General features: G+C 39.5%; 1 protein-coding gene across 1 annotated transcript in view; it reads right to left on the bottom strand.

The window, feature by feature from the left end:
• Positions 1 to 18023, bottom strand: part of ESR1 (estrogen receptor 1) — a 159306-nt gene that overhangs the window by 7843 nt on the left and 133440 nt on the right. Inside the window, exons 5-7 of the mRNA XM_075862873.1 lie at positions 15587 to 15725; positions 12478 to 12611; positions 3898 to 4081 (exon numbers count right to left, since the gene is read on the bottom strand). Coding sequence (XP_075718988.1) covers positions 3898 to 4081; positions 12478 to 12611; positions 15587 to 15725 — 457 coding nt within the window. The remainder of the gene's footprint in view (positions 1 to 3897; positions 4082 to 12477; positions 12612 to 15586; positions 15726 to 18023) is intronic.

Genomic DNA, 18023 nt, shown 5'->3' with positions numbered 1-18023 from the left:
CAGGACGTCGGGCCGGATGTCGAGAGGGACGCGTCACCAAGGCAACGGGCGGGAGACCGGACTGGAGGAAGCAGGAAGTTCTCAGTAAGTATGAACGTCTTTTATTTTTATTTTTTACAGGTTTATTCTGATCGGTAGTCACTGTCCAGGGTGCTGAAAGAGTTACTGCCGATCAGTTAACTCTTTCAGCTCCCTGGACAGTGACTATTTACTGACGTCGCTTAGCAACGCTGCCATAATGACGGGTGCACACATGTAGCCACCCGTCATTACGAGAGCTCCATAGACTTCTATGGACTGTCCGTGCCGTTATTACGGCCTGAAATAGGACATGTTCTATCTTTTTCAACGGCAGAGGCACCTTCCCGTGAGAAAACGGGAAGGCACCCGTCGCCAATAGAAGTCTATGAGCCCGTTATTACGGGTCGTAATTACGACCCGTAATAACGGGAGTTTTTACGGTCGTGTGCATGAGGCCTAAAACAGCTGTAAAAAAAGGCGACTTTGTCATTTAGTTCAACATATTGGGATCTAATGATTAATTAAGTGAACAAAGTTAAGATTATGAACCGTAATTTCAGCCCCAAAAAGTTATAGCTCTGATATTTGTAACATCTATGGCCACGGCCCGTCATTCTGACTTACACCTCGACGGCCGTGGCCATTGACATCCGAGTTCCTTGCAGCGTCATCCTCCTGTGAGGTGCCGGCACTCACTTCCGAGTATCGAGACTGTCTTCGGAGGGCGCACGTGCATGGTCTTAAAGGGCCAGTGCGTGCATAATTGCAGGAAGTCTGCAATCTAGCCCAGAATGCTCTGGGCTATAAAAGGGGCTCTGCCCTTTTGTTCTTTGCCTGAGCATTGTTCGTTACCCAAAGTTTGTCTTGCTAATGGTCCCCTAGTGTCTTCCAGTTTCTTAGTGTTCCCTGTTCCTGTATCCTGTTCCTGTGCTATCCAGATTTAGTGCCGTGCTAAGTTGTTGCCGTGTTGTGCTGCATTCCACGCCTGTTCTGTTACGCCATGCCTGACGTCTACCTGCCGCCTAGTCCCAGCCAAGCCGGCCTTGCTACTGTCTACATTGCCTCAGGTATCCTCTCTGGACTATAGACTCTGTACTTTACCTGTTTGGCCAGCTGCCATCCCGCTACGCGGTACGGCCCAGTGGGTCCACACCCCGCATCGTGACAATATTCATTCTGCACAAACTAAATTCCAATCTTATTATTTAGTTAATAGCTATCTATACTATATATTTATACAATTAGTTATTACTATACATTTATATACTGTATTTAGTTATTGGCTTTAAATAGGAGCTTCAATTTAATTCAGTGGCAGATTGTAATACAGAGTCTTCGGTACATTTTCCTTGGACTGTTAAAAAACAAATTTCCTCCTGGTATAATGGGAGCGTCTTCCAAATTGTATTACTTTTAGGGCCTTAGTATTGTAACTCTTTGTATATAACCACAAATAACCAATTCAAATTTTTGGTTTAGCTCAGCCTTCCAACCATATGTGATGTCTTCATGCTTGACTTGAATCCTTCCCCGATATAAAAATATCCCATAACATCCTGTCCCTTGTGTGTATATGTTTAACAGTGAGTAAATATTGTGTCCTTATCGCGTATACCATCATGTATGCTTTGGAAGCCTTTTAGTACCATAGTGTTTCACTGTAGACTTTTTATTTAGGCAGAAGATTTATAACATGAGTTTGGGCCAAGTAATAGTGCATGTTGCTTAGATTTTCTTGCCAAGCACGTCTTATTATTAGAGTAGATCAGAACCGTAACTCCAAGAGATTAAGATTTGTTTAAGAGCTTTATTAAAACGTACAAGGAGTATCTAGTAAAAAAAAAATTCCAACCTTTATCTATGTGATATTTTAACAATTTATCTACATAACTTAAGATACATTGTAGTTGATCAAAGCCAGCTTTTTAGAAATGTTGCCGCTGTGATAACCTGGGAATTGCTGGTCAAGAGACTAAGAGACTCAATATGGCTCAGTTGTGTACACGTCAGCCCATTATAATGTTTTTTTCTGCTTGTTCATTTATGGGAATAACTACAAACAGCCCAGTAGTGTGGTGGACACATGTGGAGATGAACATGTTGTAAAAACATCACCTCAATAGCCAACCTGCTAGATACCCAACATTGAGACTTGACTCGGGGATGTGACAGAGTAGGAAAAATAGGCAATTTATTTGTACTCGATTGTTGTAATTTGCTAAAACTGTGTGATTACATTTTATGGCTTTGGCCAGTATTAGAAAGGTATAGAATATCAGTTGTTGCTATATAGGAGCTTTGGCTAGCAATAACAGTCTCATTATAACGTTTATACAGCATAAGAATTGACGAAATACCTAAATCTTAACTTAGTTGCCGAAACCAAGATAAAACTATATATCTAAGTCATATGTATAACGAAATATTTTATATTAATGCATAAAATTGAAACTCTATTGAGTGAAATGATGATGATTATTATTATTATTATTATTATTATTATTATTTCTAAGCAATTATTCAGAATGCCATGACTTAGGGCACTGTGTTGCCTGAAACACGTCAGTGGTAGATTTCTATGTCTTAATACTTTGCCTGCAGATTTTATCTTGTATTGCCAATAAAGATATTTCTTTTATTAGACCATGGATGCTGGATTTTCCTCGATTACCTTTCTAAGCAATTAAAGTTCTGCTGAATATAAATGTTAAATGAAAAGAATAAAAGAGGATAGTAATAATAATAATGCACTAGCGCCACTCCTTAAATGTGGGCAGCAGGAGGCTCGCGAAAACACGTGTACAGTACGCGATGAAACAAAACCACTACCGCACCCCTACTACAGCTAGATAAGTCTCAATACCACACGAGTATACCAAACTGCACTTTACATAACACCTGTGGGTATCATATGTGCTAATATGTACCAGAGTGACTTCACTGAAAATCTTACGGTGGCCGATAACGGGCAAAAACTGTTTCAAAGCATTTCAGAAAACATAGTTCCCTTCCCCATGGAAAGGTAGGAAACTTCCTGAGGAAGCAAAATGTGTTTTCTTAAAATAGTTGGAACTGTATTTGGCTGTCATCAATCACCATACCATTTTCTGTGATGTCACTGTGGTAAGCACTGCACTACAACAAAAACAATCTGGTGACCGGACTACTCTACAATCTTTGGAATTCTAAAACAAGGACTACTATTCATATTTGGGACACTGAACTACACTAGTGACTGGACTCCATCAGATATGGACACTGCAGGCCCATAACTGCAAGGTTAACAATTTTTAAATTAAAATGACATTTTTTAAACTGTTTAAAATATGTTTAAGATGAAATTGAGAATATTAACAAAGAACACTAAGGCTGGGTTTTCACGTCAAGGTCAAAATTTGTTTTTCGTTGTGATCCGCAATCGCCCTATGATTTAACGGGAAAAAAAAGCATTTTGACAGCTCCTTCGCACACACATTTTTTTTTTGCATTTCAAAATTCATGTGTTATTTTGTAAATTTGTTTTTCCTGGCCATTTCAAAGCTCTATAGAGAAGAGTTAGGGGGAAAATGCCAGAAAAAACACCTACAGCATGCTGCGCTTTAATAAAAACACTGCTGACCCCAAAAAAATGCTACAAAAAACAAATTGCTATGTTTGAATAGCGACAATAAAAATGCATCAAAGCATTGTGTGCGAAACTGGCCTAAAGAATAACTTTCTGGACTGATGTAGAGTAATGGTTTACAATCAAGCAAATGTTTAAATATTGTGCTGTATCACAGATTCGGCAAAGGCATCTGAACTTCTACACACCTTATTTCCGGATTGTAATAAAAGTGATTCTTTAGTTCATGGATTATAACTTCATTTTCTTACCTCATATGTCGTATATGTGAAAGAATGAGAAGTAATTGAGCCAAGCGTCTTTGCTGCTGCTGAAGGGAAAGTCCAGTTTTAGCCATAAAATGCACCAATGTGTCTATAATTTTGTCCAAAATCAAATGAATTTGGTCTGTGTCTTCTAGAGATTCTAAGGTACTAGACAAAAATGTATATACACCTGAGAAAAGGAGAAAAAATAAAGTTAGATCTTATTTAAAGATTATTCTCATTGCAGGTAAATAGTATCTAAATTTGTTAATTCTATAGTGAATTAGAAGAATATTAAACTTAATTTAGAAATAATGGGTGCATTTATTAAAATACTTTTTGTCCACACATTTATTAAAAAATGTTTTCTTCACACAGTATTAATCAGATGATGGCTGCTACATCAGTTGTCTATTAGGAATAAAAGAGGCTGTCTGTTTTACATTGTAAAAGTCCCTTTCTACCATACGAAAAACTTTAAAATCAGGGAACATGCATTGATTTCAGTGGATGGCACTTCATTCACATTGGGGCACATGTATCATTGTAGTTGTGCCTCGATTCCGGCCAGTTATGTGCCAGATGTGCAACATGCTAGCCATGTTGGGACGCAAACTTAGAATATGGCCGTAGGTTTGTCGAGTAGTAAAATGCGCCAGATTTATCACAGGCGTGGGCCAGTTTTGTGGTCAAAGTACTGGTCTAAAGTGTACCACCCAATAGGTGGTGTAAATAAGGGAAAAAACTCTAACATGTGCATCAGAATGTACTTCAATTCCCAAGCTGGTACGAAAACTCCCTGGATAAATAGTTCAGCATCTGTTAAACAGAGGTCCCTTAAGAGGTATAACATTTCAACTATTACCAATATAGTGTTCATGTCCTTAGAAGATGTTAGTTTTACTAGAAAGTCCATAGAAATAGACCTCAAGGACAAGAAGGAATGGGAAGAGGTTGATGTTATCTTAAGATTGAGGTAAGAGGTGCCTTTTTTCCAGCACAAGTTTGACAATATGAAACATATTTCTGAACATTAACCTGGCATCTTTGCCACCAAAAAGAGCGATATAAAAGTTCTTAGTCTTATGTACCCCATGTGACCTGCAGATCTAGAGTCATGGAATAGACCTAAAACCTGCAGTTGAACTGCTTTCGGAACAACGAGACAATGACCCAATGTCCAGACTCCATTTTTGAGAACTACATCATGTCTTTGGGAGGATTGGCAAGGAAAGGATATCCATCATAATCATCTTTGATATGCTGTAGTAATCCATTGGAAAAGGTTGCCCCCACAAATTTCTTTGCAGGTAGAATGTAGTTCTCAGGAGTGTAATTCTTTGAGGTCTCCCTGAGCATCCTGGACAATGCATCTGCTTTCCCGTTCTGAAGGAAACAATAAAATAGAATCTTGCAAAAAATAAAGATCATCGTGTCTGTCTTAGGCCTCATTTACACGAGCGTAATATACGCGCGTGCGACGCGCGTGCTTTTCACGCGTGTCGTACGCACCTATATTACTCTATGGGGCAGTGCAGACGATGAGTGAATTTTGTGCAGCGCGAGTGCGTTGCATAAAACTCACGACATGTTCTATAATCGTGCGTTTTTCGCGCATCACGCACCCATTGAAGTCAATGGGTGCGTGAAAACCACGAAGGTCGCACGGAAGCACTTCCGTGCGAACTGCGTGATTCGCGCAAGAGCTGTCAAACTGAATGTAAACAGAAAAGCACCACGTGCTTTTCTGTTTACAAACATCCGAACGGAGTGTCTTAGACATGAGCGAACCAAACTTTACCGGGTTCGGCCGAACTCGTTTTGACCGAACCCGGCAGGAGACAGTCACTGTGCAGGGTGCTGAAAGAGTTTAAACTGGTTTAGCACCCTGGACAGTGACTTCCGATTCCAATATACGTGTACGTGTAAAAAAAAAAAAAGTTCTGACTTACCGATAACTCCTGGCTTCTTCCTCCAGTCTGACCTCCCGGGATGACAATTCAGTCCAAGTGACAGCTGCAGCCAATCACAAGCCAAGCACAGGATGCAGCGTTCACATGGACTGCCGCGTCATCCAGGGAGGTGGGGCCAGATGTCAAGAGAGGCGCGTCACCAAGGACGCGTCACCAAGGCAACGACCGGGAAGTTCTCGGTAAGTACGAACCTCTTTTTTTTTAAACAGGTTACTCGATATGGTGATCGGAATTCACTGTCGAGGGTGCTGAAAGAGTTACTGCCGATCAGTTAACTCTTTCAGCGCCATGGACAGTGACTGACGTCGACTAGCCTCATCTCTATGATGGCGGCTGCGCGAAAATCACGCAGCCGCGCATCATACACGGATGACACACGGAGCTCTCAAGTGCTTTTTGCGCACGCAAAATGCTGCGTTTTTTGCGCGCGCAAAACGCACACGCTCGTGTAAATGAGGCCTTATAGAAAAGTCTCCTAGCTGATCTAATAAACTCAAGATTTCAATAGTCAGCGAGAACTTGTACAGGGTTAGTAGTTCCTGTAAGGCCATGCCTCCGTTCCATCAATGCCTCCTTTATTGCTAATAATTCTCTATTTCCAATGTCATCGTTTCAAAATCCTTCCACAAATAAAAGTTCCTGATAAATTTTAAAAGTTTGCAAAATATACAAATCTTTGAACCTTTTTCACATTCTTGGCAGTAGGCCAGTCTAATATAGCTTGGATCTTACTGGGGTCCATGCACAACCCATCAGAAGAAATTATTTACCCCTGAAACTGAATCTGTTTTTTAAACTTTTCCACTTTAATGTTCAGTTGATTTTCTCTAAGATTTCTCAAAACAATGCTAACTTGCCTACAATGTTCAAAAAAAAATAATATGTCGTAAACATAGGCCACCACAAATTTATCTAGAAGATCCTGAAAGACATCATTGATATAGTGCTGAAACATAGCTGGAGAATTGCAAAGTCCAAATGGCATGACAAAAGATTCAAAATGCTCATACTGTACCGTGTACAAAAAGCTGTCTAATACTCATCCCCAGGTCGTAAGCGGACAAGATTGTAGGCCCCTCACAAGTCAAGCTTAAAAATGAGCTTGTCTGACTGTACTCTCAAGTAACTCTGGAATAAGTTGAAGTGGTCAATGATTCTTGACACTTACTTGATTAAAGGGGTTTTCCAGTTTCAGCAAATTAATGTAATTTTTTTGTATAATTATAATTCTCCAATATATTTCCTGTATTAATTCCTCATGGTTTTCAAGATCTCTGCTTGTTTTTATTCAGTAGGAACAATCATTATTTACCTCCAGTGGATAGTAATCTATCCATGGTCATGTGATGGACACTCAGGTGCTGGACTTATTAGGCCATATTCAAACGTGGGGAATTGCTGTTGAATTCCGCTGAGGACAGTCCGCAGTGGAATTCTGCAGCAGCCGTTTTTTATATTTGTTTCTATACATTTTTAGGAAACTTAGTTCAGATGTTGCGGAAAATAACTGTGCGGAAATTAGGCTGCGGTGCAGAATTCCCCTTCTGCAGCATGCTCATTACATTGTGGAGAAGAAGCGGAATTTCACTGCGGATTTCAGCCTTTGCAATGCAAAAACTGAAATCTGTGGCAAGTCCGCTGTGATATCCGCAACGTCTGAATTACCTGTCAAATATGCAAATGTTGGTACAGATTCGTTGCGTAATTGCCCCGAATGTGCACCAACATTTGCAGCGACAAAATTCTGCCACGTCTGAACGTGGCCTTACGGTTGTAGTATGTGTATCAAAGTTCTGTCTGCTGTGTCCATCACATGACCATGGACAGATTTTTATCCACTGGAAGTAAACAATGAATGTTTCTGCTGAATAACAACAATCAGAACTCTGCGAGGAAATAATTCAGAAAGTATATTGGAAAATCATATAACTTTAATTATACAAATTATAACATTAATTTGCTGAAACCGGACAACTCTTTAAGTTCTCTATGGTCAATGTAAGCACGTAAAATGGCTTCTTCTTAGGTACAAAAAAAAGCCACTCCTGCAGGAGAAGTCGAATGGTGCATGAGTCTATTGGCTAAAGTCTCTTTATTATATTCCTCAAGAGCCTTTAATCCAAGTCAAAAAGTGGATAGATGGGTCCAAAAGGTATGTCAGCCCTAATGTTCAATAGCACAGTCATAAGGATAGTGTGGAGGTTGTTCGTTAGCATTATTTAGAGATTCTTTATAGGGTTCAGGAAGTTTTTCTGTGTTGGTAATTGAATCTCCAGAAACTTCCACATGAGAGAGAACAGGATTCTTCAGCTGACAATTTAGTTTATAATATTCAGAAGGAAATGTTAGACCTCTTAGCTTCCAATCTAAATAGGGGTATTGGATGCCAAGCCATAGAAAGCCCAAAATTACTGGAAATTTTGGAGAGGATGTTAAGCGAAAACAAGATCAATTATAAACTTCAGTTCCATAGTTTCATAAGAAACTGGACCGAAGCTTAAAGGTCAACTGTTCCCATCATATTATCAGTACCTGGTGTCATAGATGACAAGGGCTGTGTCACCAAACTCAGTGAGTCACAATGGGAACATGGTGCAGAATTCTGAGTTCAGTCACTCAATTGACCTATGAGGTTTATTTAGGCTGTCAAAAATGGGCATAATGTTCCACAATAAAGACATAGACTTTCTGCAAGGTGTCAACGCTTGTCTGCAGCAGAAAGTAGTCTCCGGATAACATCTACCTCCATTAGTTCCTGAACAGGGGATAACAAAGTTTTATAAAGTGAAGGATTGACTGGTGAATGAGAGAGGATCCCTGACTCATAGTAACTCTGCTTTTTTCGCTACCTCTCCCAGAGTCTTTGGTCAATTTGAATGCATAATAGAATATAGTCCTCAAGGTCTGCTAAAAGAAAGACTTTAGCAAGTTGATCATCAACCTGTTTAGAAGGGCCTTCATGAAAACGCTGTCTCAATGCGGAAGAGTTCCATAAAATATTATAAGCCCATTGTCTAAACTTTACTGTATATTGAAAAATGGAGTGACTTCCCTGGCGAAGATAACGTAAGGTTCCCTCAGCAGTAATACAGCGGTTAGGGTCATCAAGCACTAGATTCATTGCGGCATGGAAGTCTTCCAAGCTATCCAGAATAGCATGATCTTGTTCCAGATACGGGGATGCCAAAGCTTGAACATCATTTACTAGCAGGGTAAATGGGGTAAAACACCTTGGACCTGTTAGTAGGGAACTGTGAGGCATGAGTAGAAAAAAAAAATCATCTGGCAGTCGTTAAGAAACCCACGCTACAAGTCTCTTTTTTCCCCCGACCTTTTCAGGTAGAGAAATCCGATATAGCATCTATATCTCAAAAAGTAAAAATAATTTTTAATAAAAACTATTTATAATGTTGCACCATCCAAACTGATTGATCTCTTTATTAAAAACAAAAAATGCCTTTCAATGGTTTACGTACATAGCCTTTAAGAACTAATTTTATTACAGAAATACATATGAAAGAAAATGTGAAACCTGTCTTCCTCTAGTGAAAAAATGCATTGACAGAAGGACCTTTTAGAAGAAAAATGGTTATTAACATACTGGAGCTTGAAAAAGGTCATGTTTTAATTAACGAGGAGATTCTATTTGCATGAAAAAGAAAAGAAAGAAAAAAATACTGAAAATACTTAAGACAAGGATTCTCATTAAGTACTATAATTATTTAAATCTGTCATATTTTCATTAAAGTGAACATAAGATTTGAAATCTATTGAATACATCGTAGGATGGCAGAGAATATGCCAGAATTTATACAGCAGGAAACTGGTGTATTTAATTAAATTACATTTATTCAATAGCTGCAAAATGAACATATCTATCATACCTCATTAACCATAATTACAATATGGCCGGTATTAAGACAGAAATAAAATCCTTTCACGGCCTTTTATATGCATTCTGTCTGACTCTATAACAATTACTGTTAGAATTTGTTTATAGATATCAAACAATTCAGGGGCAGACACAGACAACAGAGGGCGTTCTGCAAAACTGTGTGTATACCCTTCTACCAACAGATCTGCGACTTTAATCCTCTCATATTTAAAATATATAATAATTGTAAAAAAAATACTTTTTTATTTCTCTATTTTTTTTTATTGTAAAGAAGAATACAAAAATTAATCCAAGCCAATTTTTTTTCCCTAAGCAGGGGAACAATAATTATAATAATAATAATAATAATAATAATGCTACAATCTTTTGATGTTACCTCTCTGGAAAATAGCTAGATAGTCTAAATTTCCCTTGCAGCTATAGGTAGCATCCTAGGGTCTAGGTAAGGGTTAATGATAACCTGTCTGATGGTCTATAGCAGTAAAAGGGATAATAGTAACATCCCTGGTGGGCTAGGGCAGTGAGATGGGTTAATGATAACATCCATGCTGGCCTAGGGTAGAGTGGTGAAAGGGTTAGCTTAGTGTAGAGTGGTGAAGGGGTTATCTCAATGGGAAGGAGTTAACTGCCTGTTCTAAAGGCAGCAGGACTCCTTCCTCTTGTTCCTCCATTTGTGGCTGTAGACTTCTGCTATACAGTGGCGGATTAATTAGGCCCCAGACCCAGGGCTGTTATCCAAACTTGGGCCCTCCTTCTCCACCACCAACCTGCTGCACCGTGTTGATTCTTAATGCTACCTTTTCCTGTAAACATTAACAAATGGGTGTTACGATTCCCCATATCAAAGGGCTGTCTCCCCACATACTGACAGTCTCCAACCATCGCTGACAGCATCACATTGTGCAGGGACATATCCTCCTGACTAGAGGAATGTCAACACCCATTTGTCTATTAGTCCTGGACTACACAAAGACATTTGGTGTTATACAAGGATTTCCTATAATAAACATGTCAGGAACGGTGACAGATTCTCTATAAATCCAGTGACTCACAGGTGACATCTTCTCAGACACTAGTAGTTTTTTTCTCTTTTCTTCTCCATTCAGTCCAGACCTCATGACAACTTCTGGCCACGCACATTTCTGCAGAATTTTCCACTCAGATGTCTTTGGCTCTGTTTTGCAACATTTTAATACCTATAAACGAAGATAAAATTCTCATGGTGCCACACACTGGCCCCTAAATATAATAGCACCATACACTGAGCCCCTGACTATAATTGTGTAAAAAAATTGCAAAGTAAAGCACCACACACACAGTTCCCCCTGTATATAGTGGTACTCACAATGCAACTGTAAACAGCGCCACACTCCCCCGTAGATAGTGCCACACAACACCCTGTAGAAAGTTTCACGCAGCCCCTGTAGACAGTGCCACACACCCCTCTGTACATAGAGCCACAACCCCCTATAGATAGTGCCACACAGCCCCTCTGTACATAGCTCCACACCCCCTGTAGATAGTGCCACACAGCCCCCTGTAAATAGTGCCACACAGCCCCCTGTAAATAGTGCCACACACAGCCCCCTCTAGATAGCGCCATACACAGCCACCTGTAGAAAGCGCCACATGCCAACTGTTGATAGCGCCACATCCTTCCTGTAGATGCTGCCACACTGCCCCCTTGTAGAAAGCATCACACAGAGCCCTGTAGATAATGCCACAAACAGTCCCCTGTAGATAGCACCACACACAGCCCCCTGTAGCGAGTGCCACACACAGCCGCCTGTAGATAGCTCCACACACAGCCCCCTGTAGATAGCTCCACACACAGCCCCCTGTAGATAGCTCCACACACAGCCCTCAGTAGAAAGTGCCACACATCACCCCTGTAGACAGCACTACACCCCCTGTAGACAGTCACACACAGCTCTGTAGATAATGCTACACAGCCCTCCGATAGATAGCGCCACACAGCCCCCCTGTAGATAGTGCCACACAGCCCCCCTGTAAATAGTGCCACACAGCCCTCTCTGTAGATAGTTCCACAAATCCCCCTGTAGATAGTGCCACACAGCCCCCTGTAGATAGTGCCACACAGGATTTGCTTTTCCTGACTAGATTGTGGCTTTTTGTTAGGTTCAAGGTGTGACAAAAGACTATTTTGATAGTTGGTGAAACATTTAAAGTGGTAATAACTTTAACTAGAATTGTATTTAACTACTGTGAACATTAATAGTTCTTAAAAATATCCACATGTCAACAAATTATTACATTTAGCTGGGTTTCCCCCCCAAAACTTAGACTACTGGGAGTTACTTGTCACCAATAGTTTAATTTCTGAAAAAAGGTTTGTTACTCTTTGTCTAATCATATTATGTTTATGTTTGGCACTTAAAAGTGTTTTCTGGTATAGGCCATCAAAGTCTCATCAGTGGGTTGATATCCCCCGTGAACCAACCGTTCTGCAGATTGAAGGGCATTGCAGCCTTCTCTGTGGTCTTCCAGGCACAGCACTCTTCTTTGCAAAAAATTACAGACACCAAATAAATGCAGAGGAAACATGCAGTTTAGATAAGCTCACACTTATAACCTCATACTAACACCCCCTGCCACACATTGACATGTCTTCTCTCCCTCGGGAAAATAACAGAACTTTTGGGAGGTTTTGTTAATAACTAAAACAAACATTGGAAACTTTCAAGTCTGTACACTTACCAGAGTTTAGAAGAATAATAGATTTCAAACAGATAAATTCTTCCCCACATAGTCTCATCATCCGGAATCGGGTGGCTGTGGTGACCAGCATATCAAAAATCTCCACCAAGCCTTCTACACAACGCCCCTGATTCCTGTATGAAGATATCACCAAATATAACTTAATATTGAAGATGAAAATAAACCCCCACAAACACTAAAACAGCTAAATAAAAACCACTAGTGTGAATTATGGAATCCAGATTATATTTTAAAATAAAGCAGTGGATAGCTGTGTTTTCCCACAACGTATTGGAGGATTTAAAACAACTTTTTAATTGTTTTTTTATGAAACTTTTTTTTTTTTCCTTTTTTGTGATACAGCTTCTATGTATTCTGGATACATATAAGCTGTATCTTGTGCTCAAACCCGAATCTGTCAGGTCAGAAGGACTGGCAGCTTTGGTAACAGCAAGTCCTGCATGTATCTGACAAACAGGATTCACCTGTTATTAACTTACCTGACGTATTTGTATTTGAGCGCAAAATACAGCTTCTAGGATACATAGAAGCTGTATCTCAAAAAGGAATTTAAAAAAAAAAAATTTTTTAATTAAAAAGTTGTTTTATATCCTCTAATACATCGTTTTTTTTGTTTTGTATTTTAAATTGTGCGCAAAGGTTTACATAGTCTTTACTTGTTTCTACCCGTTTAAATCTTAATGGGCATACGGGTTACAAACAGGTTACAGATATTGTGTATCTGCTGTTCTACATGGATTTTATTAGAACAGTCCACCATGTTCCTTCACCATGAATGGATAACTTGAAGATTTATTAACACAACACCCATTTTTTAATTTTCTGCTTAGAAATTGATGTTAGAAGGTGAGAAACATTCTTTTCCCAGTCCAGTAATTGACCATTTATAAGGACCGCTCAGGCAGGGGGTATGTTTTTTTTTACTGCAAGGCTCATTGTTACAGCTCACCTACTGTGACCAACCTTTCTGTTATAAAACGTAGATTTCAGGATAATAGATCTCAGTTATTCTAGCATAAATGACGTTTTTATAACAGTTTACAAAGTTTATTTTACTCTGCAAAAGCACTTTCCCTACCCCATGTACACTACAATGTAAATTCAAACACATTAACTCTTCTGGCAATTCCACAAAGGAAAAATGTACTGTATAAAAGTAAGTGTTTGTTACAATTTACGGGCTATCCTTAAAATTAACAATATATTGGTGAAGTATTCAGTGGCTTATAAAAAAGAGAAGGCGCCCCATAGCAAATATCAAAACAGCTCAATTATAGTGCCACGTTTTGCTACCCGGGACAGAATGTTGTTTCGTGTTTGTCTCCCCCTCTACCATCTTTCAGTGATACAAATGCCAATTGGCCACACCCCTTGTTTGCTAACAATGCAGTTCCTTTGGAGATGGGAGTCATGCACAGCTTATAACCAACAAGTAGCAAAGGGGAATGGACCAACCAGGGCTGTGTCTCCCATCTCCAAGGGCACTGTAGAGGTTGTATGGTCTGTCTATATGGTTTTATGCCCTGGAAAACATTCTTGCATTATACAGGGTGGGCCATTTATATGGATACACCTAAATAAAAAGGGAATGGTTGGTGATATTAACTTCCTGTTTGTGGCACATTAGTATATGGGAGGGGGGAAACTTTTCAAGCTGGGTGTTGACCATGGCGGACATTTTGAAGTTGGCCATTTTGTATCCAACTTTAGTTTTTTCAATGGGGAAAGGGTCATGTGACACATCAAACTTATCGAGAATTTCACAAGAAAAACAATGGTGTGCTTGGTTTTAACGTTACTTTATTCTTTCATGAGTTATTTACAAGTTTCTGACCACTTATAAAATGTGTTCAAAGTGCTGCCCATTGTGTTGGATTGTCAATGCAACCCTCTTCTCCCACTCTTCACACACTGATAGGAACAGCTTGAAGGATTGGGTAATGGTAATGTCATCCCGGGGTGGGCACAGTGGTTAAGTAGAGCAGTGAGTATTTTTAGGAGAATCACTGGTACCCTTAAAATGTACTGGTTCTGCTAGTATGGCAAGTCAGAGCGTGCTACCTCTTTATTGCTCTCTTATGACATCATCTTTTCTAAGAAAACAGAAAATGTGGATTTGGTAGATGTCAATCCTCGCTTATGACAAAAAACTGGCAGCAAAGAAATTGGAGCAAGAAAGTCTGTGACCCAACCTGCTTAGGTTACATTCGGAGACTCTCAGACAACTCTTACAGTAAATGGCACCTTACAAAGCATGAACTAGTGCTTTGAAGAATGGTGTTGAGCTGTAAAACCAGACGCAGTCCTTGAAAAAAAAAAAAAGGTGACGGTTTCTGGAAAATGCTGACTCTCTGGTCTAATCTCATGCAATCTATTTAAGATTTTTTTTTATACTCGAACTAAGAAGCCCAAACCATGAACTGGTACTCTTCAAACATTTACAGTTGGCAGTAAACATTCAGACCGGAAGCATTCTCTTACCATCTTCCAAACTCAGATTTGTCTATTAAATTACTAAATGGAACAGAATGATTCCTTATTCTACAGCACGTTTCAACTGATTTCTACTGTTTCTACTGATACCGTACAGATCAAAAGAACAAAGGGGTCCCTTTGTAACTTTATCAGACACTTTACTACTCTCCTCTGGGCGCTTTGGTATGGTAGTATATAATAGGGCTAAGCTGCAGCTGAAGAGCTGTTGGCACTCTGCCGATCACAGGGATCCTGCCGTTCTCTTGACTAATGTGGGTGACCGGTGGGGATCCTAGTGATATACCACAAATATTCTAAGGTACAGAACCCCTTTAATTAACTGCAGATAAACACTGATCAACAATTATGTGTGTCTATAACCAAAGCAACTATTATTGTTTTTCTTCATGACAGCTAATTCTTTATACACATCAATATATATATTTCTTAATTCATTAGCAATTATTCAAAGAAAAAAATAAAGTTTCTCCTGTTGCTAATAATTAGGATTTACTTTACTGTAGACTTCCTACTATCCCATAACAGTACCTCTATATTAGGTTTTAAGGATGGACTAAACCTACATGCTGCTACTGTGTTATAAACAATGTACCTGTCTAGTAGGAGATTTGGAGCAAATGACAATTTGCCTGGATGTTCCACGGAGCGCCAGATTAAACCAACCATAAGTATCTCAAGCCAAGCGCATTCCAAAAGATGAACCTGGTCATGGAGAGTCAAGTCTACGAAACCTGGGGAGAAAAAAAATCACATTATTATTATTATTATTACTATTATTATTATTATTATTATTATTATTATTATTATTATTATTATATCAACCATTCATTCTAGTAAAGGCGAAATACATTTAATTGAATTAATTATTGATTTTTATTATTTTAGATTTCTTTTGTATGAAAGTAATGTAAACCGGGTTATGAAATATTTTACGTGACGCTCTGCCTTTTGAATCACTCATTTTCCAGCCAGGGCTAATTTATAACAACATGTAGGGTTGCAGGCTCAGACTGCTGTAATCTCTCAGCAGATATTATTCAAGGACTAGTTTAATCCAATCCGTTTCTGTAATTGCATTTCCATTTATCTCTGATCCGTTTACGATACATACTTGATCTCATGTGAAATATTTAGATATTTGGACAAATATACTCAACTATAAACTCATCATTGTATATGTCTCAGATATAAATTAAGGCTGTGTTAACACGTGGCAGATATACTACAGAAAGCTCTCTGAGTTAAATCCGTTTAATACATTGGAATGGGTTATTTCTGCAACATGTGCATGGACTTTTACAAACCTATTCAGATATATGGAAATGTCTGCAACAAATCGGTCATGAATATACCCTAAAACTGCAGCATTTGCTTGTTAAAAATGCAATGTCTTACCGTCTTTTCATGGAGTCATTTTAGGCTACCTGCAATATATTATTTCTATTAAAATTAAATATAGGGTGAAATTATCAATTTTGTCCCGTAATACCTATTGAACATCAAATCCTAAAACTTGTGACCTTATAGACTGTAACTCACTGTGAAGGCTTTGTCATATCCCTGATGAACAAATACTCATTTGGTTGTTGATAAAGATCACGTTTGACACTCTACAGGCATATGGGTGTGTACAATGAGAGTGATGGGAAGGATATGGATGGGGTCACTGTGATCTGAGAGAGGGGAGGACTTTCTGGGAGACTGGGTGAGAAGTCAGCCTCACGGGACTAATATGGCTGATTGGAACTAGCTGCCAGGCAGCTTCTTCCTGTCCAAACACTGAAGGCAGGTAGTCTGGAGAACACATGGCTGGACTTACGGAATGAACTACTAAAAGTTACAACAACCCAGGATCCATAGGAGCAAAGTCAAATTCTTAATATTGTTTGGAGATGCGAACCCAAAAACACGGATCCAAGTGGCTCTCGTGTGCTGTCTGTTTTTTTTGTGGACCCATACACTAGAATGGATGTTTTGGACCTCAAATACAAACTAGAATAGAAACTCTTCTATAATTTGCAGAATGGACAAACGGATCGACAAAAAAGAAAATGGATGTGTGCATGGTCCCATAGAAATGAATGGTTCGATATGTTATCCACAAAAAATGGATAGGACACAGAATAAAACAACTGTCATGTGCATGAGCCCTAAGGTTGATACTACAAAAATATGTTTTTTTTGGGATATAAACCACCTGAGGAGCATAATATAACCCTAAAATAAAAAACCTGAGATGTGTTTACTCTACACATTCATATACATCACAACAAATACAACCCTTTTAGGCTTCGTTCCCATCTGCGGCAGGGTCCCGTTCGGACGTTCCGTCAGAGCTTTCCGTCAAAACGGGACCCTGACTGACACAAACGGAAACCACAGGTAATTTCAATGGTGACGGATCCGGTCCCAATGGTTTCCGTTTGTGTCAGTTGTGCAAGGATTCCATCCTTTTGACGGAATCAATAGCGCAGTATTGTACAGACACTGTCCTGTGTCACTTACAGACACCCTACTGTAGCTGGGCTCAAGGGCACATCTCCTCTGCCCGCAAGCCCACTATAACACAAAATATACATGTGGAAGCGGTTGCATACCCTATGTGCATGTTGATGACGGCAGTGGCGTAACTACTGCTGTAGCAGCTGTAGCGGCTGTTACGGGGGCCGGTGGCATGAGGGTGCCCGTGCCACCCATCGACACGCTCCCCCATATGCCCGGTGGCGCCGCTAGCAGCCATTATGGCTTAATATTGTTTGGAGATGCGAACCCAAAAACACGGATCCAAGTGGCTCTCGTGTGCTGTCTGTTTTTTTTGTGGACCCATACACTAGAATGGATGTTTTGGACCTCAAATACAAACTAGAATAGAAACTCTTCCATAATTTGCAGAATGGACAAACGGATCGACAAAAAAGAAAATGGATTTGTGCATGGTCCCATAGAAATGAATGGTTCGATATGCTATCCACAAAAAATGGATAGGACACAGAATAAAACAACTGTCATGTGCATGAGCCCTAAGGTTG

This window comes from Rhinoderma darwinii, chromosome 4, assembly GCF_050947455.1.
Source record: "Rhinoderma darwinii isolate aRhiDar2 chromosome 4, aRhiDar2.hap1, whole genome shotgun sequence".
NCBI classification, from domain to species: domain Eukaryota; kingdom Metazoa; phylum Chordata; class Amphibia; order Anura; family Rhinodermatidae; genus Rhinoderma; species Rhinoderma darwinii.
The sequence above is the reverse complement of the archived record's forward strand: the minus strand, read 5'-3'. Positions and strand labels throughout refer to the sequence as shown.